Here is a 25,323-nt window from a genome sequence, read left to right as displayed (position 1 = left end):
CTAGGATGTGTTATTGTCTACCAACCTTTGTGGTGGGAGACCTGTATCGGTGGATTTTAGATGTTTAGATATGAGGTATTTTATATATTTATTATATATTATATATCGTCAGTGGCTGGAAACCTTCTGAAAAAGAAATTAAAAAAAATAAATATAAAAAAATCCTGTTTCACCTATATGTTGAGACAAACACAATCGGTTTATAATAATATTACCAAAAACAAAATGAATAAAAAACGCAGACATTATTACCTTTAGTTAAAACAACTGTGGGCTTTCGTTTTTGTTCTGTGTTTGACGCAACGTTAACCAAAAGATCAACTCAGTTTATCTTCCGAGAGCGGTGCATTGTGGGTATTGCGTCCCTTGCACGTTTCTTATCCAGCATGGCAGGAAAAAACAAGAGGTATGTGCCATTCTTAGCTATTTAACCTCACAAAAATCATCATAAATAGTTAAATTACAGTGAACTTGACTGTATATGGAGGTGTCAGAACGCAATTCACTTCAAATAACACTTACCTAATTATATATTTGACGATAGCTAGCTAGTTCTAGCCACTGATGAACTCAAATTTAGCTGTCTTTTGGAGATCAACCTATATATTACTTAACATTTGTGGGGAGAACATGGTACTATTGACCGTAAATATATAAGAGTTAAGTCTAAATTGATTTCTTTGCATTTTTCACTATAATCAGCTCCAAAATGAGTTTAGGAGTAACTTTAACGTTAATCATTTTCTGGTGTTCTAAAACTACATGTGCTTATTAAGAGTTGGATGAATATTATTCTAATTTTGAGACAATAAACTTTTGCTTTTGTAACTTAAGTATTTAGTTACCTTCCGAATGTAATTGCTTTTAAAAAAAACACACATTCTTTACATTTTCACGTTATAACGGAAGGAAAGTTGTCTAACCATGCTTTCTTGTTAACACACTAGACTAATTTTGTTACTATAAAAAGCTCTAACTTTACGAATTATTAAGTGAACAGCACTTTTGAGTAATATTACAATCATGTTGAAGTTATCTAGAACAGGGGTTTCTGTTTTTTAGATATCATGGATGGACCCCCAGCTATGATCATTTACATGTTAGGGACCCTGTCCTAAACTTTAAAAGGCAGCTATATACTTTCATATATAAAGGTCATGTTAATATGTATTATTTGGAAAATATTTAGTTTATATTACATTACATCATAACAAAACAAACACAAAATACATACTTGGGACGCAACTAGCTGAACACGTAGTAAACAAAAACTTACCGAATGCTTTAGTGATGTGCCATCTATGTGCAGGAAATTGGAGGATCTCAGTGTGGATGAGTTCATGTTATCTGGGTTTGATTCTGGTGAGGAAGATGATTTTGAGGATGAGGAATCAACACAACAGAAAGGGAAGATGAAGAAACCTGCACCTCAGAAGATGTAAGTGTGCTCTTTGCATTTTAATGGTAATTCCAGTGTGCCATTTTTATTCCAGTTCTCTGCCTCATTCTACAAATGTTTGCGGAGTATATACAAAATTCAAGGCATTGATGTTTGCCTACAAAACTACCACTTGCTTTGCACCCATTTACCTAAATGTGTTACTTCAGACTTATGTGCCCTCTAGAAACTTGCGTTCTGCGAGTGAACGTCGCTTGATTGTGCCATCCCAAAGAAGCACAAAGTCACTTTTACAGACTTTTAAATTAAATGTTCCCTCCTGGTGGAATGACCTCCCCAACTCAATCCGAGCAGTTCTTCGCTATCTTCAAGAATCGGCTTGAAACCCATCACTAACCATATTTATTTGACCCTCTAACTTTAACACTCACTGTTCTAATTTTATTCTTAAAAAAAAAAAAACGAACTACCTTTCTAATCTTTTTGTATTCTATTTTCTTTTCATTTATTATGCAATTGTGTGTGTGTGTATATATGCATATATATGCGTGTGTGTGTGTGTGTAAAGACCTCTAACACTAGCTTGCTCTATTCTTTTTTTTGTTCTGTTTTCTTTTTATTTATTATATTATTTAAAAGCCCATGCTATGTGTACTGTGTTAAGATAACTGAGACTTTTTATAGCACTTATATATCATTGCTCTTTTTGTTGTTTTTGATTGCTTCCACTGTCCTCATTCGTTAGTTGCTTTGGATAAAAGCGTCTGCTAAATGAATAAATGTAAAGGTAAATATGCTATTGTTAGCACTGGAGGAAGCTAGTGGGATAACATGTTTTTCCAGTGATCTAAGTCTGATCAACTGTGTCTCAGGTCTGACAAAAAGCAGGGCAAGGCATCTGAACACAAGGACCAGCTGTCAGCCCTCAAGAGCAGAGACCCAGAATTCTATGAGTTCTTACAAGAAAATGACCAGAAGCTCCTGAATTTTGATGACTCTGATAGCCTTGAAGATGAGGAGGAGGAGGATGAAGAGGAGAGGATGTACCACAAACTCCCTTCTCAACTGGAGGTCAGTCATTTAGTTCTTCCTTTGAAACTATTCAGTACTTTTTATAATATAAATCATAAGTTTACAGTTAGTGTGAATGTGTGTTTCTCTCTTGGAATATGAAAAAAAAATCACAGTTTTTATGTGACAATAGGAAGCTGACGATGATGAAGACGAGGGGGAAACAGGAAAAAAGGATGTGAAAAAGTCTAAAGAAGCTACTAAAGTCACAGAAGCAATGATTGAGAACTGGAGAACTGGACTCAGGGTAACATGTTTATATTAGCTTATATTCAGTAGGCCTGTGTTTTTACTTTCAGATGATCAGTATGAGCTCTCATTCATTGTCAAAAGGGGGTGCTTAACTATACTGGATGACCAGTGTGCTTTGTTTTTTACTTTTCTTAGAAAGCTGTTATATGGATTTATTTTGACAGTAAATGAGACATCTTAAATTTACACACAAAAAACCCTGAAATGTAAATTTTCCAGTGACTTGGTTAGCTGTAGATTTGGAAACTGACACAAGGGGGAGATATTGTTATTTATGTTGTAGAATCACTAATCAGTTAAATGAAATGTTTAGGACCCCATCACTACTGCCAGTTTAGGGTCAGTCTTTGTTTTTTTTGAAGATGTTGTTACTTTTATTTAGTAAGGATGCGTCAAATTGATCAAACATTAATATAAAGACATTTATAATGTAAAATAAATGCTTACATTTTTAAATAAATGCTGTTCTTTTGAACATTTTATTCATCAAAGAATAAAAAAAAAAAAAAAAAAAATAGAACCACAAAACATTAGGCACTGTTTTCGACATTAATAAGAATTGTTATCCGAGCAGCAAATCAGCATATTAGAATGATTTCTTAAGGATCATGTGACACTGAGAACTGGAGAAATTACTGCTGAAAATTCAGCTTAAACATTATAGGAATAAACTGCTTTTATAAATGTATTTAAATAGAAAAATGTTAAATACATTATAACAATTATAAAAGCTGTATTTCAGATCCGATAGATGCAGCCTTGGTGAGAATAGAGACTCAACATTAAAAACACACATACACACACAAAATAAATAAGCTTTCCATTGATGTATGGTTTGTTAGGATAGAAAAATATTTGGTCAAGATACAACTCTTTGAAAACCTGGAATCTGAGGGTGCAACAAAATCCAATCAAAATATTGAGAAAAGTACCTTTAAAGTTGTCCAAATGAAGTTCTTAGCAATGCATATTGCTAATCAAAACTAAGTTTACATTTATTTCTGGTAGGAAACTTATAAAATATTTTTATGGAACATGATCTTTACTTAATATCCTAATGGTTTTTGGCATAAAAGAAAAAATCAATAATTTTGACCCATACAGTGTATTTTTGAATATTGCTATGAATATACCCATGCTACTTATGACTGGCATTGTGATCCAGGGTCACATATATATTTTTTGTTTTGCTTTAAATCAAAGTTTGTAATGTTTGCAATGTAATCTGGAAGATTCATGGTTTAGAACTCTTTACTGAAGATCTTTCTGATGTTTTTCTTTCCAGAAAGAGCCCACGGCAAAATTGATTAGGGACATCACACAAGCCTTCAAGGCTGCCGTGGCTACAACGAAGGGCGACTCTGAGGAGCTGTGTCGATATACCATCTCAGACAGCGCTGGTAACTAACCGGCTTTTTAAGAACACCTGCATACAAAGCCGAATATGTTTAATGTGTTCACTGACAGCCTGTTTCCAAATACAGTGTTCAATTCCCTCATCCTGTTCTGCATAAAGGACATGCATGCAGCTCTGAACAAGATGCTGAAGCTGAAAGCTCCAGAGAAAGGCCAGAAAAAGTAACTGCTCTGTTCCTCTTGCTGTGTCGATATATGCTTGCATCAGTCAGATTTCTTCACATAATATTGTGTTAATCTGTATTTTCAGATTGATACTTCCATCTTCAAGTCCCAGGTGGCAGAAAAATCAGATTGATATTAAGATGTATATTGCCGGTGTTGTTCAGGTAGATTTTTCCCTACATATTTTTTTATTGTCAGTTCATGAATCTCAGTGTTAACGTGATACTTTTCTGTTCAGCTCCTCTCCAGTTTAACCCAGTCCACAGTAGTAGCTGCAGTTCTCCGTCATGCCAACCAGATGGTGCCATACTACCTGTGTCTGCCAAAACAGTGCAGGCATTTTCTCAAAGTAAGCACTGCAAATCAATGACACTAACTTAAAGAGCGTAATGGTGCTCAGTGTTGGGTTTTTAATCCAACAACAAAAAAAGCTGAGCATCTGTGGTGTTTTTTGTTTGTGACACTAGAGTCTGATCAAACACTGGAGCACAGGAGAGGAGACTGTGAGGGTCCTCGCCTTCCTGGCTCTCAACAAAATCTGCCGAAACAAACAGGAAGTCTACCTGAACACTGTTCTCAAGGCAAGTTAGGTTTTTACAACATAACATATATGCATATCAACAAGTTTATTTCAAATTTGTTGAGATTTACACTAAATATTCCTGCCATATTGTTGTTTTCGATTGCTGCGTTCTAAATTGAGGAGAACATTGCAATTGGTAACATTTGCAACAGTAACAGTTTTTAAAGCTTCTTATGCTCACCAAGGCTGCATTTATTTGATCAAAATCTTTTGAATAATTATAAATGGATCAGCTGTTGCTTTTGATCTATTTCATGTATTTTTGCTGAATAAAATATGAAAAAAAAGAAAATACGATGAAATACTAGTAGTGAATATATTATTATCATTATTAACAGTGAGTTTTCTGTTTGCAGCAAATGTACATCGCCTACGTAAAGAACTGCAAGTTCACGTCACCCAACACTCTTCCCATGATTAACTTCATGCAGCGGACTCTTGCTGAGATGTACTCACTGGACACACAGGTCTCCTACCAGCATGCCTTCATTTATATCCGTCAGCTAGCCATCCACCTCAGGAACGCCATGAATTTGAAGAAGAAGGTAGTTAGGAGTCTTGTCCTGTTTTCTCCTGTTTTAAAAAAAAGACCATTTGAAGTTAACATGAAAATAAAATCGACCGCATTTGTTTTCTTAATTCTGATCTTATTGTGAACGATTCATCTGTGCTTGTTATTCCAAAGAAAATTCTTCAGATCGCTGTTTAAGAATTGTTTGGCACTGTTGCAGCAAACTCTCATTCACACACTTTTTACAATCCACTTAATTCTTGATAAAAAATATCTTTTGGATATACTCTATCACTTAGAAATGCGTCCGGTATATGTTTTTGCAGGTGTCAGCTTATGTTTATCCATGTTTTTCTGTTTTGTGCATGGACAGGAGACGTATCAGTCGGTGTATAACTGGCAGTATGTGCACTGTCTGTATCTGTGGTGTCGGGTGTTGAGCACCATATACCCCAGCGAGGTTTTGGAGCCCTTGATCTACCCCCTGTGTCAAGTCATCATCGGCTGCATCAAGTATGATTGATTGTGTTTTTGTTTATTTGTTTGTTGTTGATGTTTTTTGCGTACTCTGCATTTTTAAAGAAATATTTCACCCACTTTGAGTATATTACTCGAATCCAATGGGTCAGTGTGGTGCTTGTTTTTGTTTTGTCGTTTTGGTGAGAAAGTCAGTAATGTAGGGCTGTGTGATTTAATTAAATAAAATCGATTTTGTTAAATAGTTTGGCGTGATTATCCAAAAGAGTAAAGTGCAACACTGTGTCCTTAAAATACAATTATTATATTTCTCTCAAGTACTTTAATTTACAGTGAATAATACAATAGTGTTATTTTTTATTGTTTCATAGTAGTAGTTATATAATAATAGTATTTTTTCATTGTCTATTTATTAATGATAATAATAGTGATTATTATTATTTCATAGTTTTAAAGTATAGTCACAAAAGTTGCACAGCCCTACAAATAAGAGATTTTTTTTATTCAAAATAAAATTGCTATCACTTTTTTGTTTTTTGTTTTTCAATAAAAAAAAAAAAAAAACAATAAAAAAAAATTTGGGGGTGAGCTATTCTGTGTCTTGACAATGTTTTTACCAGCATGTGGCGCCATTAACCACATTTAAATTTACAATTCTCAGCGTGTCGATTTGAGCTCAGCTTTGAATATTGCATTGCTTTTCTTCCTGCAAAAGTGAAGACCTAAAAGAAGATCAATTTGGATAAAAAAAAATGATGCTAAAAAATCCATATTATTTGTTCGCTTACAGAACTCCTGTTCTCAGTTCATCTCTATCAAGTCATTGATGGCTCTGTTGTGTGTTTGTGTGTGTATTTGTAGGCTTGTGCCCATCTCTCGATATTACCCTCTGCGCCTGCACTGTGTCAGAGCGATCATCCTGCTGTCTGCCAACACCAAGACATACGTGCCCACCCTGCCCTTCCTGCTAGAGGTGAGACTGACATATCATGCCTTCATCAACTGTTGTGATGTTCAGATGTTAAAATAAGATTTTTTTTTAAGTTTTAAAAACCTTTATTTAGCAAGGAGTTGTTAAATTCATCAAACGTAACAGTAAAGACATTTATAATGTTACAAAAGGTTTCTGTTTTAAAGCGGGCATAACACACAGTTTTGCGCAATCTCCTGTTAATCTGTACCTATAGAGTACTGCATCTTTCATATCTCCAAATATGAAGTTTTATCAGATTTATAAAAGACAGATAAAGCTGCGGACGAGCTCCTCGAGGCGTGCTGTGGGCGGAGCTAAAGAGTCACGAACACGTGCAGCTTTTGCATAGCTGTGACAACATAAATAAAATGAGAACAAAAACATAATTAACTTAAATTAACTTTGGCTAAATATGTAATGCTAGTTTTGCATGTCTAGCATGAGAATCGAACTTTTAGCAGTGTAAATAACTCAAAATGCCCAAAAATAGACATCGACTGGAAAAAAAATGCTGTTGTTTTTAATTGTGGAAAAATGATCTGCTTCAGGTTTCAATGTGTTGTGTGTTCAGAGATGGTATTCTGCATACCTTGGTTGTAACAAGTGGTTATTTGAGTTACTGTTGCCTTCCTATCATCTCTAACTAGTCTGCCCATTCTCCTTTGACCTCTGACACCAACAATGCATTTTTTTTCACACAACTGCCGCTTACTGGATATTTTCTCTCTTTTTTTTGGACCATTCTCTATAAACCCTAGAGATAATTGTGCGTGAAAATCCCAGTAGATCAGCAGTTTTTGAAATACTCAGACCATCCTAACTGGCACCAACAATGATTCCATGTTCAAAGTCACTTAAATCCTCTTTCTTCCCCATTCTGGTGCTCGGTTTGAACTTCAGCAAGTTGTCTTCACCACATCTAGCTGCCTAAATGCTGCCATGTGATTGGCTGATTTTATTACCATATAAAATAATTGTTTCTCTTTTAATATACTTTCAAATATAATTTATTTCTGTGATGCAAAGCTGAATTTCCATCAGCCATTACTCCAGTATAAAGAGTCACCATGATCCTTCAGAAATCATTCTAATATGCTGATTTATTATTAGAATGATCAATGTTGGCAACAGTTGTGCTGCCAAATATATAGATTTTTTGGAAACTGCTACACTTTTTTTCAGGATTCTTTGATGAATAAAAAGTTCAAAAGAACAGCGTTTATTCAAAATATACATTTTCTAACAATATAAATATTTGCTTTCACTTCTTAGCAATTTAACACATCCTTGCTAAATAAGAGTCATTTCTTTCAGAAGAAAATAATTTGAAAAAAAATACTGACCCCAATCTTTTGAACGGTAGTGTGTATTGTTTGAAAATGTTGCTATTTTAAATGAATGCTTTTCTTTTAAACTTTTTATTCGTCAAAGAATCCTGGGGGGGGGGGGGGATCACAAGTTTCAAAAAAATATTAGGCAGCACAACAGTTTCCAGCACTGATAATAAATCAGCATATTAGAATGATTTCTGAAGGATCATGTGGCTCTGAAGACTGGAGTAATGATGCTGAAAATTCAGCTTTGCATCACCAGAATAGATTAATTTTAACGTTTATTAAAATTGAACAATTTTATTTTACATTGTAATAATATTTCACAATATAATTTTTTCCCCTCTATTTTTGATCAAATAACTGCAGCCTTGATGAGACTAAGAAAATCGTTCTGATCCCAAACTTATGAACGGTAGTGTGTGTATACATATATATATATATATATATATATGTGTGTGTGTGTGTGTATATTGTGTGTAGTTATATAATATTGTTTTACTGTTTTTTAAATCAAATTAAAGCAGCATTTTAAAGCTCTCCGAATGCAGAACTGTCATCGGTTTTTAAAAGGAATCTTAATTCAAATAGTTTTTGAACTTGTACAACACAGACCCTTCCTAACATCACATCTGACTGGGGTCTGGTGCAGTCTAATTATACAGATTAGTCATTCCGAAAACCCACCAACTAGTCACCATTGGAAAATTAAAAACCAAAAAGTAAGACGCGACAAGCTACCTAAACGGTTGACAAGCTTTGAATTAAAGACTAAAAGATAAAAGACACCAGAGATCAGAGACTGCGGTCTGCATGAATGCGCATCCTAATGTGTGCGAACGCTGCGCGTCTTCGTTTTTGGGAGAAGTAGAGGTCACAAACTGTCAACATTTTCCACAGTGTGAGGCGGGTGACAAAACGTGTGTGTTTGTGTGTGGCTGGCGTGGGCCCCTGCGGTGACAGCTGCTGTGAGAATAGAAGCGTAGAGGCGACAGTAGCCGAGACCAACGGAAGAGAGGGATGGAGACGGGGGGACGGGGTGGGGGGTGGTCACTGCTTGGCTGCGATCTCCCACCAGTCCTAACCATACTGCGATAAAGCCTGGGGGGGAAGAGCGTACGTGTGTGTCCGTGTGTGTGTGTGTGTGTGTGTGAGGGAGGTCTGTGGTTCTCACTCAGCTCTCAAACGTGTTGTGCAGACCACATCCTCTGTCAGTGTGGCGACTCCCACCGACCCCCTTCTTGCTCCCTGTGTTTATTTGCGATGCAGGCCACTTCCTGTTTTCGCGCTCATGTTAAAAAGTAGGCGTGCAGTGATGTAGAGTAGGACATGCCTCTCTCTTTATTTTTCTCTTTTCCCGCTCTTTCTCCCTCTCTCTGTTTATCTGTGCTCTATGATTTCAAGCTTCCTGTTGCAGTAGCCCCTGAGCGTATCAGGTTGGGACCATGCGCCACCACTTCCTCCTGTGTCCCGCAGGCCGACACCACATCCGTTGTTTGCACAGACCGGCCGTCCATGAGCACACACACACACACGTCACACACACACAGACACACAGACACACACACCTCACTGATTCTAGATGACCTCGTCAAGCACTTTTAACTGCTCTCAAATGCGGAAGCGCAGAGAGCTTTGGGAGACGTCATAGACGTGTACCAAAGTACGCAGACTGACTGAATCTTTCAGTTATTTGTAATGGAGAAAGTGAGTACTGTAGTATTATAATCTAAGTTGTAGTTACATATTTTTAAAAAGTTATGGTGAAATGAAATTCATTCTACAGGTCTTTGCACACTCTTTATGTTTCCTGCAAAAATGTGTATTATGAGAAAAAAACCGCCAAGTTACTTTTACTACACTGCATATTTTTGATCACAGTTTTGCACTTACAGCTTTAATAAAGTTATTAAAATAAAATAAAATGAATAAACAAAAATAAAATGAATAAACTTGAATGAATGAATAAACAAACAAATCAGAAATTACTTAAATCAGTGAATGAAGTTCATCTATTTTTTTTACAAGAAGTCTCAATAATAATAATTTATTTGATTGAAAATACAGGAAAGACAGCAATATTGTCAGATACTGTTACAATTTAAAATACCTGTTTTCTGTTTCAGTATATTTAAAAGTATAAGTCATTCCTGTGTTGGCAAAGCTCAATTTTCAAGTCTTCAGTGTCACATGATCTGTCAGAAATCATTCTAACATGCTGATTTGGTGCTCAAGAAACACTTCTTATAATTATGTTGAAAACAGTTGTGCTGCTTAACATTTTAACACTGTAGTCTTAGTTTTATTTGTGTTTTTCTGTGCACGTATGTCTGCGATGCAGTGCTCTGATGTATCTGTTTGTTCACTCTGCTCCTCAGATCCTCCAGCAGGAAGACTTCAATAAGAAACCAGGCCGCATGAGTATAAAGCCCATCAATTTTGCAGTGATCCTCAAACTCAGCAAGACCAATCTCCAAGAGAAGGCTTATAAGGTGACAGACACATCCTCTACATCTTTGAGTTTCAGACCTTCTTTACGAATTCTTCACGTCCATTCATTTTATTACTATATGTGTACTTAGCCTGCCAGAATTAACGTGTTTAATTGAAAACTATTTAATGCGTTTAATACTTTAAAGGGATAGTACACCCAAAAATTTACATTTTCAAGTTGTATGATAGTTTGGACTAAAATACTACAAATTAAAAAAAAAAAGAAAGAAAAAAAATGTCTTTATTTTCATACTTGCTTTTTAAGGCAAGTATGAAAGTAGGATGAATAAATATATATTTTTGTATTAGTCCAGTCTTCAGTGTCACATGATCATTCAGAAATCATTCTAATATGATGATTTGCTGCTCAAAAACCATTATTGTTACATTTATTATTACTTATTACTACAGATGTTGAAAACTGTTGCGCTGCTTAATATTTTTGTAGAAAACAATTTCGGGATGCTTTGATGAACATAATGTTCAAAAGTTTTTTTTATCACATTAGAAATATTTTTACTGTAACTGATAAATGTAACGAGTTCTCTCTGTATAAAAGTATTGTTTCCTTAAAAAACAACAACTTACTGACCCCAAGCTTTTGGCAGGTAGTGCACATCCAAAATAATGAGCAAAGAGTCATATTAAAATGAAACCGAAGGCAATCACTTAAATGCATCAGATAAAGATCGGCCCTCCTCCTGGGCCAGGAGCCTGTCGTGTCTTCATGCTGACTGGCTGTAACTGGATTGAGGTTAGGAGATGAAAGCCTGAACACGCTGCTACACAGGCTAAAGCGCCGCACGCCTTGACGCTGCCAAGAGGATTGCCACACAAGCTGCAGGGATTATCCTGCTCTTCTGGTTGGCACGGGGAAGCTTTCCAGTATGTTCACCCGGGCCAAGTCATCGCAGCCACAGGCCCCCCGAGACGCCGCTCCACCCTTGCTGTCTGGGACCTCTGTCTGACTTACTAAATCTTAAATATTTCCTGACTAGTAAGGGCAGTTACGAGCAGGGTTTTCCCGTTTCCATTGTGGAGGAATGTGTTTGCGAAGGCTGCGGCTGTGAATTTTAGGTAGGGCAGAGGATTTAGGTCCGATCCCTGCACTAAACCGGGTCAGGATTAGTGTGAATGCTTGAATGCCAGGTGTTGAGTAGAGATGTGAATACTCTGTGTCGGCCTGGGCACCCATCTCTGTGTAGGGCATGAACTGATTGACTGCAGTTTTTTCCATGTATGTTTCCTCAGGAACAGGTGTAATTTATAATGGACATTGGTGCTACTGGGACTGGCTTTTCTTTTTTATTTTTGTGTTAGATTGACACAAGTTTTTGAAATTCATGCCTCCCATCTGTTAATGCCCCCAGTATGTCTCCAACTTGAGATATGTTTTTAAGTTATCCATTAAAGTGGATTACATTACACTACCATGAAAATATTGGAGTCATCACGAAAAACATTTTTGATAGCAATGAATACATTTATTAGGAAAGGGTACATTAAATTGATCAAACGTGACTGTGAAGACATTCAATAAACAATCTGATTAATAAAATATTTATATTTGAGATAAATTCTGTTCTTTTGAACACAAACATTTTGAACATTGATAATAATAATAAAAATATAAAAATATTAGCATGATTTCTGAAGGATCAGGACAATGAAGACTGAAAAAATTATCAGTGTTGCCAACTTCTTTCAATGGAAAGTAGTCAAAAAAAGTTTGAAATGTTGGTAGATGATGTCATGTGCTAATTTGCATATTTGTGACATCATTGCGTCGTATTGCCTTTTACTTTTTTGTCTCTCTGTGCTCACAAATGGTATTTAATTTAGCCAATTTCTCAATAAAACTGTTTTAATTGATATATTTTACTGTTTCTGTTGTCAGACAACCGGATAATGACTGAAACGCGGCCCTTTAAGACTACATATTGACCAGCTGTCCCTTCCAAGCTGTTAATCTGCACAAAAATCCTAATTTGTAATTGAGCCATCACCTGATGAAATCAAATGCACATAAGATAAAACAAGACAAAGACAAATCCTGAGCTGTGATTTCGGCTATATTTGCATGCAAAATGAGAGAAGAAACATAGTATCTCTTTAACTTAATGCCCTGCTCCTCTTAGCCTCTTGCTATACAGAGCAGACACAGAGAAAGAGGTGTGCGTGCTGGGAAAGCAAGATCTTGCCCTCGTGCGGCAGAAACTGAGTCATAGAGACTAGCTAAGGTTTGTCCAAGAAGTCGCTAGATTTGTTGCTAGTGGCTTTTTTTGGAAAAAAGTCGCTAGATCTAGCTATAAATCTAACTGTTTTTATCGTGTGGTCACTATTGCTGTTAAACCGATCGTTTGATATGAGTACTTATGCGGTTTCCACCTAAGTCAAAGCAGCGTCCATCTGTATAGGAAGTAGGCTGTTAAATATACACAACTGTTAGCCAATCATAGCAGTGGGCGTTTACTTCCGAGTCTACAATCTGCCATGCATTTCAAACAAAGCGTTCTGATGAGGGGGACAAAAACATGGTCCCAAATCCTGATAACATTGAAAGTGGACAACAGAGAACAGTACAAAATAATATGTTTTCCCCTTTAAATCCGAATGCAACAACACTGAGGTTTGTTTCTGGGCCGTGAGTGCATCCTGTGTGTTGATTTGTGAATGCTTGTGTTTGCACTGTTTCAGGATGGTCTAGTGGAGCAGTTGTATGACCTCATTCTAGAGTACTTCCACACACAGGCCTGCTCTATTGGCTTTCCTGAGCTGGCTTTACCCACCATCGTTCAGGTACTGTTCTCACTCTTTTCTGGAATAAGCTTTGATTTATTCACTTTCCTTCCTAACGTTTACTACATCGCCAACAGGTCATAATAAGTGAAAGTTATGGAGCGTGCTCAACAGTTGTATTTAATGGCTCCTTTTAGGCCTCACACCTCAACATACACATCCCGACACTTACGCTGGCGACACAGCACACACATACACCAGTGTTCACACTCACACAGCACGCAAACACACAGGCTGGAGGGAAAAGGCCAGCTTCTTTCACCATCACTTCTTTCAGCCCTCTTTCACATACACACACACACTGGCCACATCCTCTGTTCTGGCCAAAACCCGAGCTTTCCTCACTGCTGTTCAAAAATCCGGTTTTGAATATTTATTCTTTTGGCCCAGTCAGGTTTATTTATAATATCCACTCCTGTTTCTTCTGTACCTTTCATTGGCGGAATAAAAAAAAAAAGGAAATCAAATCTGTACAGAGAGTTTCTAGAGATATATTAATGTTTCTCTTTGAGGATAGTTAAAAAAGATTATTCCTGCATGTGGCTCTGAATTTTTGTGATGTTTCATTTGTTTGCTCTTCCCCCTACTGTCTCTCATTTTGGTCTCCTCAGCTGAAAGCCTTCTTGAAGGAATGCAAAGTGGCCAATTACTGCAAGCAGATGCGCCAGCTGCTGGAGAAGATACAGGAGAACTGCAGCTACATCACAGGGCGAAGGCAGAAAGCTGCTTTTGGCGTGGCTGACGTCGCAGCTGTGGTGAGTGCTTTTTTTTTTTACCAGGAATGGGCCAAACTGTTGTTCAAGTCAATATGAAATCCAAATGGATGCATTACAGTTATCTTATAATCTTTTAGCAAAATGTAGGCCTTGTATCAAAAAGCCACACAGATGGGAGCAAAATTATTAACCATTAATATAAAAGTTCAACAAAAACCAGATGCAATCAAGTCTCACTTCGTTATTTTTCAAATGTTTTTTTTACTTCCTGTAAATGAGTATACTACCTTTCCTACCTCAATTTTATAATTCTTGATGTTATATATCAGTTTAATATTAATACATTTATTAATTTTTATATGCATTTATAAATGTTATATTTAATAAAACCAGTACAATTAATTCATACTTTCCATTCAAATAATAAAAATATTGTTCTATATTATTATTTAAATTTATTTCTGCATTTGTAATTGTTGTTTTTGCACTCTATATTTTCATTAGTCTGTTTTCGATATGCGATAAATTTTATGGCAGTTTTAATATTTTTTTAGTACATCAAGATGAAATAAAACATGAGAAATGTTGTGAATAAAAATGAGAATTTGATGTTTTAAATTTTAAGTTTATTTTATTTCAAGTAACAAAATTAGTTTTATGATTTGAGATTAAGTTAATAATAATAATAACATTGCTGTGCAGGAATAAACTTTTTCTTTACCACGTTGCACACATTTATGTATTTTTGTTCAACTGCAGTACTGCAGGTGTTACCATCTATAAATCAGGAATTAAAAACATACACACAGGTCACGCTAGCTCTTATTACACGCAAGGTCTTATTTGTAGCTCTTGTCTGAGTACAGCTGATGTGTTCACTGCTTTAGCACTGATTGAATGAGTCCTAACATTTTTATCCGTTTGTTTTGATTCATTTCGTCAACCCTAGGATGTTTTCTTTTACTTTTCTGTTTTTCCACCCCTCTTCGTTTTTTCCAATTACACCGTGACCATAACAGCACTTCTAGTCAGACACTTGTGAGCTTTGGGACCAGACATGGCAGTCAGATGTTTATTTTAGCTGTAAAAGCAGACTGTTATCCCTGTAGTTCCTCCTCTTTCCTCCCACCTCAAACACCACCCTGCCTTTCGTCCCCTCGCAGGTGACTGCTGGTCACCCACAGTCTTCGTCTGTGTTTGTGTTCAGAGCCCTGTGTGTTTACGTGTGAACACATCTGAGTGTGTGTTCCTGTGGTCAGTTGAAAACAGCATGTGGCTGTTGGCCTGGAGCCTAGTTGACCACACCACCTGGAGGTCAGGAAGTGCAGTCACAGGTCCTCAGACAGATACACACGGCCATCGTGGCACGGAACACTATTACAACCGTAGCCTGATGCAGGGTCGGTGGCGGATGTGAGAGCAGATGAAAGTAATGGAGCGGAAAGCTTTCTAATGCTGTTTCTCTCAGCGAGAGACTCAGAGGAGGATGAGCAGACGTTAAGTGCTTCGTCTGCGAGCGTCTGGTAACATCAATCCAGTAGCAGACTTTGTGCTCGCCGAGCATGTTTATTGTAATTACAGGAAATGTCACCGTTTTCATTAGTTTTGTTTTCATTTTAGTTTACTTTTAATTAGTGTTGGTGTAAATGTTTTCATATGCATTCTTTTTGAGAATTTATTTTAAATTTGTTTAGTTTCAGGATTGATTTATTCATGTTTGTGGCCCTGGACAAGATGTTTTTTTCAATTGAGCTTTATGCTTCTGAAAGCTGAATAAATAAGATCCAGTGATGTATGGTTTGTATGATAGGACCATATTTGTCCAAGATACAACTATTTAAAAATCTGGAAATTTGAGGGTGCAAAAAATCAATATATTGAGAAAATTGCCATAATGTTGTCCAAATGCACTTTACTTATCAAAAATTAAGTTTTGATGTATTTATGGTAGGAAATTTAAATCTACAATTTTCATAGTCATGAAAATAAAGAAAACTCTTTGAATGAGAAGGTGTGTCCAAACTTTAGGTCTGTACTACTTCCTTTCTGTTTGATTGTGCATCTTTTTTAGACAAAATAGTGTAAAATATATTTTAGTTTAATTAAAACTATATCATACATTTTCTTTATAATTCTATTTAGTTGTTGACCATATTGTAGTGCACATTTATAATTCAATTTCTTTCCTTTTTTATGCAAATTTTTGTCTTAATAGGAGTTTCAGTTAACAGTAATAACCCTGGTGCTGACTGCACTGATAATGATGAAATTGGTTGGAAGAAAAAAAATGAGGGGACAGCAGGGGTGAAGGTTGTGAGAGAAGGTGAGAAGTTGCTTCCTCTCTGGGGCGAGATCTTGGCTCCATTCATCTCCATCTCCGCTCTCATTTGTCACCCCTGCCGACGCACAGCTCATTCATCTCTGCTCCCCGCCCCTCGCTGTCTCTCGACCAACTTGAGCTTCTGATAAATATTTAAGGCCGTTTAAGACTGAAATGAAGGAGAGGTGGAAGGGTCTGTGTCTCTCCTCTGTGTAATGTTGAGCCGTAGGGAGAGTTGCAGCTGGGCAGAGCATGCAGACAGCATGGCACCATGCCGGGGTGCGTCTGTTACTGGGCTCCGGCCAGCGAGAAAGATGTCCTTTAGTAATGAGGGTGGCATGGCAAACTTCTCACTTGACACTGCTGCCAGCACAGCTGCATAAAGCCGCATGCCCCACGGATCAGTCCAGCAAACAAATATCTGTCTATATGCCTCCATCAACTCTAATACTAACCCTAACACTTCACACAGAGGTTAAAGAAATATATTCCTAATTACCTAGTGTTAATCTATCTCTCTCTTTATCTCTTTATACATTTACATATATTTATTTTACTGGTATGCAAACTGGTAACACAGTATATTTTATAGTAATTTTATTGGTTATATGAAAAAAATGAACACTTAAACTTGAAATTCTCTCTTGCTTGACACCAAAGCTCAGTGTGCATATACACGAACCATTGCAATGGTTTAAACATTGCGTTGTAGTTTCTTGCGTTTCATTTTAGCCTCAGTACCATAGTGCTGAGTGATCGCTTCAGGATTTCCTTCCAGAATGTGCACCGCAGTAGTTGAACAGATGCTGCAAAGGATGAAGCCCCCAGTTTGCCAGGGAGCTCATCCTCGCTGGTCATGTACACATCTGTTAGCTTAGTTTGGGTCTATTGCATCAAGGAAGGAGCATATTGCGCCCTTTTTTAGCTTTGATTGTTTTTACTATCCTACAAACCACTGCAAATTGTTATAAATAAGTTTAGCTAACTGTAGAGTGAAGTTGAGATTTATTGCAGTCTACTGAATTTGGAGGTCAACTAATCTCATTTTACCTGATCAATATCATCCACAAAGACCTTTAAGGAAAGGCTGGCAGGGATTCACTCTCTTACCATCCTCCCCTGCACCTTTATCCTTCTGTTAGCCACTTATTTTTGCTGTTTCAGAGAAAAGGTGTTCACCAGGGGTCACTTCTTGGTCCGCTACAATTGGCCTGATACTTAATTAATACACTTACGAGTATAGTGATAGACCTTACAATTTTTTTTTTCCAGACTTGCTCTGTTTGTGTGTGTGTGTTTTCGGGGGGTATTGATTCACAATAACAGAGCAGGCCTATGTGTACACATGATGTCGAACAATTGTACTTTTTGAGTAGCTTTATGGCTTTATTTTGTTGAGAATGTGTACTGAGATCCCTTTTGTTTAGCTCTCCTATGGGTGAACATGCAGTAGCATTCGTTGTGTTTATTTTGGTGTGTTTACAGGCGGCCTGGGAGAAGCAGGTAGCAGAGGAAGGCACTCCACTCACTAAATATTACAGCCAGTGGAAGAAACTTCGTGAAAAGGAGATTCAGCTGGAGATCTCTGGAAAAGAAAGGGTAAACATGCCAAAACCACATCCACGATTACGATTAGACCCAAATAATCCAAACCACACCTTTCAGAGGAAGTTGGATTTAGTCAGGTCCTTCATTTTTTTTCCATTGAAAGTGTTCCATTGACAATGCTATGGTTTGATCTTCAGAAATAATAAATTTTTTGGAATTTTACATACGGTGTGTGTGTATATGTAGATAGATCGATAGATATCAAGCTGTATGTTAATCCAAGTGCTATTTTAATGCCAGTCTTATATTAAATGCACAGATGTGATCATCTTTGTAGTGCTGGTTCTGTGAAAGCACCTACTGTGTGTGTTGGTGTTGGTGTGTGTGTGGAGCTGGAGCGTGTCCATAGGGAGATAATGGAGATGACACCAGGCGGAGTGTTGGCGTCTAGGAAGCGGCAGATTGGCGGAGGAGGCGGCAGGGCTAGTGCTACAGGAAGAGTATTATAGCGCTCAGGGCTGCGTCCCAGGCTTTGATCCACTGAGTCCCCACGCTCAGATCTGATTACCACAGCCTCCCTCCTGCCTCTACTGCCTCTGCCATTTCCTCCATCAACACACACACACACACACACACACGCCCCATTATGTTTTTAGGAGAGAATAATATGACTTTATTTTTTGGGGCTTTTTGTTTTTTCAATTATTTTTATATATTATATTATTAATTAGAATTAAGATATATATATATATATAGATGAAGGAGGTTGAATACCCAGTCTCATCAGTGACTCTTTTTTGACATCTGAAGTTAATGAGATGGAAGGAAACTCAAAGAATAGTTCATTGTACATCAACTAGAGAAAAAACAAAACACTTCCACTTCCATTCTACCAGATTTAGTCTACAACTAAATCTGAAATGAAAACAAGCGTTTCACCAGCATTCTATTCTCATTAATGTTATGTCTGAAGTGTTTTGTTCATGTTTTCGTCTGTTTTGATTAATGACAGCATTTAAAGATCTTTTTTTCTTTCCCATCGCATTTTAATTTAGATGGAGGACTTGAACCTCCCTGAGATCAAACGCAAGAAGGCTGAAGAAAAGAAAGTAGACAAGAAGGAGTTCAAGGGGCTTTTTGAGTCAGATAGTGATGATGATGATGATGATGATGACCTGTTGAAGTCCAAAGGTAAGGCTTCTTGTTAAAGCTGCAATTAGTACATTTTTGGGTTAAAAATGAAACAAAACAAACAAAATCATTATTTGAGCAAGTACATAACCAGCCAGTGTTCAAAACTATCGCCTTACTTTAGGCCAATTTAAAATAATTAATTTATAATAGTGTTTTCTAATTTGAGTGGTACTGGGTAGGTTTTGGCGAGAAATTCGAGCATGGCACTGCCTCATTACGTCACGTCTGGAAACATGAAGTTGTCCTGGCTATTAAGCTATCGCATGTGAGGATCCTGCAGGGGGCGGATCGTTTAATTATAGCCTATTTCCACAGCAGGTGGAATAATTAAATGTCAAAAATCATTGATGGCAGATTATAATCAAGAAAGATTATATGAAAGACGTGAATTAAATTAAATTATATTCCAGTTGTAAATGTGGTTCTGATTACAGATAACCTTGTGTATTTTAAAGACCACCAGTTCAATGGGAGCATAAATTGCTTTTGGAGTTGAAATAATTTCTTAATATGTAATTTGAATGATGTGACAATTAGAGATTAGACTGTACAGAAATTGAAATATTAAATTAAAATTTACAATTGCAATGCTCTACCACTTGAGCTACAGGAACACTAAATAAAATAAATATACACGCTAATACACACTATACTCATTAGTCACGCAATGCTGATGTTGTTAACATTAATAATTTGAGAATAAAGTATAATAATAATTTGCAGGGTTTGATGTGATATGAACTGATCATTAGATTAAATCACCATTGGTTGCATGATTTATTGCAATGTTTTTTTCCTCAGTTGATCAGAACAAAGCATGGCAGAATTGTTACTTGTTCAGTTGACAATATGTGGTGAAAATTCTTATTTGGGTCATATATTTCAAGACATTTCAAGGCTATAATCCGTGATTGCGAAGTACAGTGAATATCCACACCAGTGCAGTGAGTGACAGCTAAACATTCACCTCAAAACAGATTCATCTGTGCTGAATCACAACCCACACATGGAACATAATTCCTCAAGGAACTGCAATTCCAGGTTTTCAAACATGGATAGCAACAAAGAGGCAAAACTTACAGACTGCAGCTTTAATATATTACCCAGTTCCTGTATTGCAACTAATGCATATACCATACAAATACATGTTTAACATGCAATGGGAAGGATTCCTAGAGTTTTGTTTTCCTGTAATGCCTTTCTTTGTCACCGGGAGGCTGTAATCCATTGCTGTGTGCTGTCAGAAGATTCTTTCTCATCTCAGAGATGAGTTCTGAAACCACAGAAAATTAAAACCCAACAGATCTATTGAAGTACACCTTTATTTTGCCTCTGTTTTGTTGTAATGCTTAAAGGAATAGTTCACCCAAAGAGAAAATTTGGTGTTGATTTTGGTGGAGAATTTTTCTCTCATACCAACCAAGATGTTTCTACATCGGAACAGATTTGGTCAAATTTAGTATTACATCAGTAGCAGACCAATGGATCCTCTCCAGTGAATGGGTGCCGTCAGAATGAGAGTCCAAACAGCTGGTAAAAACGAGTCCATTTAAAAGCTTCCTGCAGTGAAAAAATCCATCCCGTCGTCAACCGAATCAATCAACCGAAATATTTGTTTGTAACTGTTTTGGCCTGAAAGTAGTGCTTGATCAGTGCATTTTTCTCTCCTGATTCAGACAAGTGGATTTTTCGATGAAAAAAAAAACTATTACGGATAGAAGACTAAAGCAACATTTAAAAGTAAAAAAAAAACACCTTAATTTGTTTTATTGATTTATAAAAAAAAAAAAAAAAATTCAGGTTGTGAATTGATTCCATTACTTGTGGATTATTGTGACATTTATATCAGCTGTTTTAACTCGTTCTGACGGCACCCATTTACTGCAATGGATCCACTGATGAGCAAGTGATGTAATGCTAAACTTTTCCAAATCTGTTCTGATGAAGAAACTCATTTGCATCTTTTATGCCTTAGGATGAGTAAATGAAACACATTTTATGGGAACATTTTTAACAGACTTTATTCAGCCGATTGTAAAAGTGGTCTCTTATATATGACAGGATTAGATTGCAGGAACTGAAAAATTGAGAGGACTGAAGGGAAATGTTTTTTTTTTTTTTTTTTTTTTTTTTATAGAGGTGGAGCTAGGTTAAACATTTTGTTGAAAGATTATAAATATGAATACAAATATTTGTTACATATTCCAATAATATGTGCAAATAATTTTGGTTTCATTTTGGCTTTAAAAATTATTTTAATTAAACAGTCTTTACAGTTGATATTGAATATTTAGAAGCATTTCGATAGAAGCAGGAAACTATTACATATTTCAAAAACAAAGAACAATTATATAACAATATAACACAAAATAAATACATTTCAGATGTGTGAGCTCAATATCGCTGGCTCATGTTCTCTCTCTCTCTCTCTCTCTCTCTCTCTCTCTCTCTGTGTGAGTATGTGTGTGTGAATGGATCTGAGGTGTCAGACGTGCACTTGCCTCTCCTCTTTTAACTCTATATCTGGAGTTGTGTGCTGGGTCATGTGTCGGACACATGCCACAGTCTCCCACTCCTCCCACCCATAAGGCCGACAGCCGCAAAAAAAAAGTCCCATGGAGGTGGGAGGCGAGAGGAAGGGCTTTTTTTTTTTTTTTTTTTTTTTTTTTACATCTGGTGCTCATTGTGTGGAGTCCCTACAAATCTCTCTCTCTCATTCTGTCTGCCTCTCGCTCTCTCTTACTCTGTTCTCTCTTACAGGAAGCTTTTTTTTTGTGCAAACTTAGATCCCAGTGGGGGTTTGTAATTCAAAACATTCACTTGAAAAGATGTTAGTGGCCACTCCTTCACCACACGGCTTAGCTGGCCCATACCTCCAGCGCTTAGACCCGAGGAATACTGTCACATGACCTCTAATAAATTAATTTGTGGTCTCGGTTCGCATATTGTCGAACAGAAAGCACTTTTTTGTTGTTGATTTGTTGTTCTGTTTTACTCCTTTACCAAACCCACAAATAAATTTCCCTTTTCGACACTTTTGATTAAGACATTTTTCCTTCTGCAGTTGGATTTCTGGCGGTCACATGGCAGAGATTTAGTGTAAGCGGCTGGTGTGAGCCTAGGAGTCGTCACTGTAGTGAGAAAGAGGATAGGAAAGGATGAGGGTGGAAGCGACTGTTATGAAGTCATTTTGCATTCACATGACAATATTTACATATCCGTACCCTGAACTGGCTATTACAGGATCTGACCACGACTGGTTGTGCTGGAGTTTGTTTGGAGTTTGAGGATATATATATATATATATAATAGTAGTGATATACCCTTTTAGTAATAATTCATTCATTGTTCATTGATGCTGTTTGCTTTTAAACGTACTTTAACTACAGTTGGAAAGGCAGAAACCGATTGTTTTTTTGTGTTTTTTGGATTCAATCTTAATCTCAAGTTTCCATCGTTTAAATTACTAACAAGTGGATTTTCTCACTGGAATAAACTCAGGTTGGCCTAGTAGTGTCCAATTAATGTGCTGTATTCGTTTGTCACTATTTTGAGGTAATCTGATGACTTTTCCCAACTTCTAGTTTGTTTGTCTCTGAAGTTTTGGTGCATGTCACTACCTGCTGGGTTTTAATATTCTTGAGTCGTGTTTATTTCGTTGTCGCTGCAGTGTGCCAGATCATTTAATGCCTTCTACGTTCAAGACTTGGCTTGAGCTTTCTCCATCTTAAAGTGGAGACTTTGTAAACACCCTCATCTTCAGTGTTTCTGTGTCAGAGCTGAGAGCAACATGTAGATTGTGTCTTTGAATTTTTTATTTTTTTTTTCTTACATTTTCTCAGTATTGATCAGCCCACAGGCAGTCATTAAAGTCTTTGCTTCATGCTCCTCGTGGACTTTCTGTACCCTCTCTGAACTCTCCGTTATATTAAGATGCATGAGGCTCGTCTCAGCAGCAAGGTGTGCGCCTGGTGTTAAGCTCGGCTCCCCCCTCTGGCTGGCCCCAGTGTGTGCTGGGTAATTAGGGTGGAGGGTGTCTGGCTGGGGAGGTGTCTGTGCTGCCATTCACCTCCCAGGCAGCATCTAATCAAATCCCACTTCAAAGCTCAGGGATTTCAACTCCGTCCTCTTCAGAGAGCACGAGACACTCCCACACACACCTCTGGATTAGCGAGGCTAAATTGCCGTCAGAAGCTAGCCTCTACTTTTGTCATGTAAATAGTAACCTATGCGTGAGCAGCATGGGTAGGTCAGCTTTGGTGTAGTCTAGTCTCTAGACGAACAAGCGCACTCTTTCTGTTGACTGTGTTTAATGGGAGTTCATCTTTAGAAATTGTCTTAAAAGTTCACTTATTCACTTACAGAATGAAAAGTAAATATTTCAAGTCAAAAGACATTTTAGAGGCAGATCAAGTCTTTATATATATATATATATATATATATATATATATATATATATATATATATATATATATACACATACATACATACATACATATATACATACATGCATATATACATGCATGCATATAGATGCACTTTTTTTTTTTTTTTTTTTTTTTTTTTTTTTTACTGAAACACCAAAATTAAAGATTTAATTCAGCAAAACCAAAGCTGAAAATAACCGTTGAATAGTTTCATATTATATAATAGTTAACATACTCAATAAAAATATCAACACATCTCAAAACACAGAGTTGAATGCAAATGTTTAAATAGCAATAAATTCAATGGCTGTTTTTTATGTTCTTGTGTTTTTAATGATGTAATTGTTTCCACTTAATTTAGCTGTTGAAATATAAACATTTGAACAATGTTTGTAATAACATGACAGATTTACTTAAACATTATTTAATAATAATTACCACCTTAACAGGTTAAAGTATAAATATACTAGAATAACTTATAAGATTAAATTTTTATTGGATTTAATTTTGTAATTATAAGGTGGAAGATGTGCTAGTCAATTTTGAAAACTAAAAACAACTGAAAAAAAAGCATAGATTAAAATATTGATCTTGAGAGTTAAGAGCTGATAATGGTTCGTCAAAAATTACTTTTTTATTTTATTTTTTTAATTTTTTTATCAAGAAATATTGTCAATCTGTCTTGCATCCACACAGCTGACATTACCAACTGTATCTTATACGTTGTGTGTATAATAAAGACCCTGACAGTCAAATGCAGCATCGGAGACACTAATTAAACATCACCATTTCTGGCAGTAATTTCGAATGTTAGGCCATTGCTAATTTTTTAGGTTTAAAATGAAGTCAAACGTATGTCTTTGGATTAACATACACCAATGAATTTTGATTTCATGTTGACTTTTAAAATGCCAATTTAATCAACCTATTCACCTTAACTCCGTATCAGTAAGATCACTTGTAAGACGGTTTGGATTAGAGCTTGTGAATCTATTTTAACAGGAGAAAAGGGCGACTCTGATGAGGATGATGAAGGCCTTGAGGACCTCTCAGACCTGAGCGATGATGATGAAGAGGATATAGATGACTTGGAGGATGATTCAGGTGATTTATGTTTTAAATGTTTCTGTAGAGAGCTACGATTGGCTTTGTTTAGGGTTAGATATTGAATGTGTCTGAGAAATCTTCTGTATGTTTTCGACATTATTCTGCTTATTATATTTTTCGACCATCTTAACTAGGTAGCATGCCATTAATTTTTTTTACCCATTTTTGACATTGTCTCAGATGGTGACCAGAAAAGGCCGTCGTCTTCTAAAGGCAAAGCACCAAAGAAGATGTTGAGCACAGAGCTGAAGGAGGTGGCTGAAGGAGATGAAGATATGGTTGAGGACCTGGAGCTCTCTGATCAGGACTAAAGTCACATCAGAGGGACCTTTCTATTTCACATCCAAACATGATTTATACAGTTAATAAAGCAATAGCTCACCAAGAAATGAAATACTTTTCAGGAAACTGTTCCTTTAAGAGTCATGTACAGTCCCTGATGTAGTAATTTTTTTGCACCATTGTATTTTATAAAGTGTGAAACAAAACAAATTGATCTAACACTTCATAAGGTTGTCAAATTAAAAAGAACTTACTAAAA

At 36.6% G+C, this 25,323-nt stretch overlaps 1 protein-coding gene across 1 annotated transcript; it reads left to right on the top strand.

Annotated features, from left to right (window-relative positions):
* Nucleotides 1-249: 249 nt before the first annotated feature.
* Nucleotides 250-25,323, top strand: noc2l (NOC2-like nucleolar associated transcriptional repressor). The gene is made up of 19 exons (XM_052593924.1): nucleotides 250-406; nucleotides 1,310-1,438; nucleotides 2,272-2,470; nucleotides 2,604-2,717; nucleotides 4,008-4,122; nucleotides 4,207-4,300; nucleotides 4,389-4,467; nucleotides 4,542-4,652; nucleotides 4,771-4,884; nucleotides 5,243-5,431; nucleotides 5,771-5,910; nucleotides 6,736-6,847; nucleotides 10,557-10,670; nucleotides 13,369-13,470; nucleotides 14,082-14,225; nucleotides 17,992-18,105; nucleotides 19,110-19,245; nucleotides 24,678-24,779; nucleotides 24,963-25,323. Exons 1-19 carry the CDS (start codon nucleotides 387-389, stop codon nucleotides 25,091-25,093), a joined length of 2,259 nt encoding a protein of 752 aa, XP_052449884.1. The 5' UTR covers nucleotides 250-386; the 3' UTR covers nucleotides 25,094-25,323.

The sequence above is a fragment of the Carassius gibelio genome, chromosome B23, assembly GCF_023724105.1.
Source record: "Carassius gibelio isolate Cgi1373 ecotype wild population from Czech Republic chromosome B23, carGib1.2-hapl.c, whole genome shotgun sequence".
In the NCBI taxonomy this organism is placed as follows: domain Eukaryota; kingdom Metazoa; phylum Chordata; class Actinopteri; order Cypriniformes; family Cyprinidae; genus Carassius; species Carassius gibelio.
This window is presented reverse-complemented; position numbering and strand designations above follow the sequence as displayed.

Excerpts from the sequence above, each read along its gene's own strand:
- noc2l (XM_052593924.1), top strand. The coding sequence starts at position 387 with ATGGCAGGAAAAAACAAGAG. Across the intron at positions 2,471-2,603 it reads AACTCCCTTCTCAACTGGAG|GAAGCTGACGATGATGAAGA; the intron begins GTCAGTCATTTA and ends ATGTGACAATAG. Across the intron at positions 6,848-10,556 it reads CCCTGCCCTTCCTGCTAGAG|ATCCTCCAGCAGGAAGACTT; the intron begins GTGAGACTGACA and ends TCTGCTCCTCAG.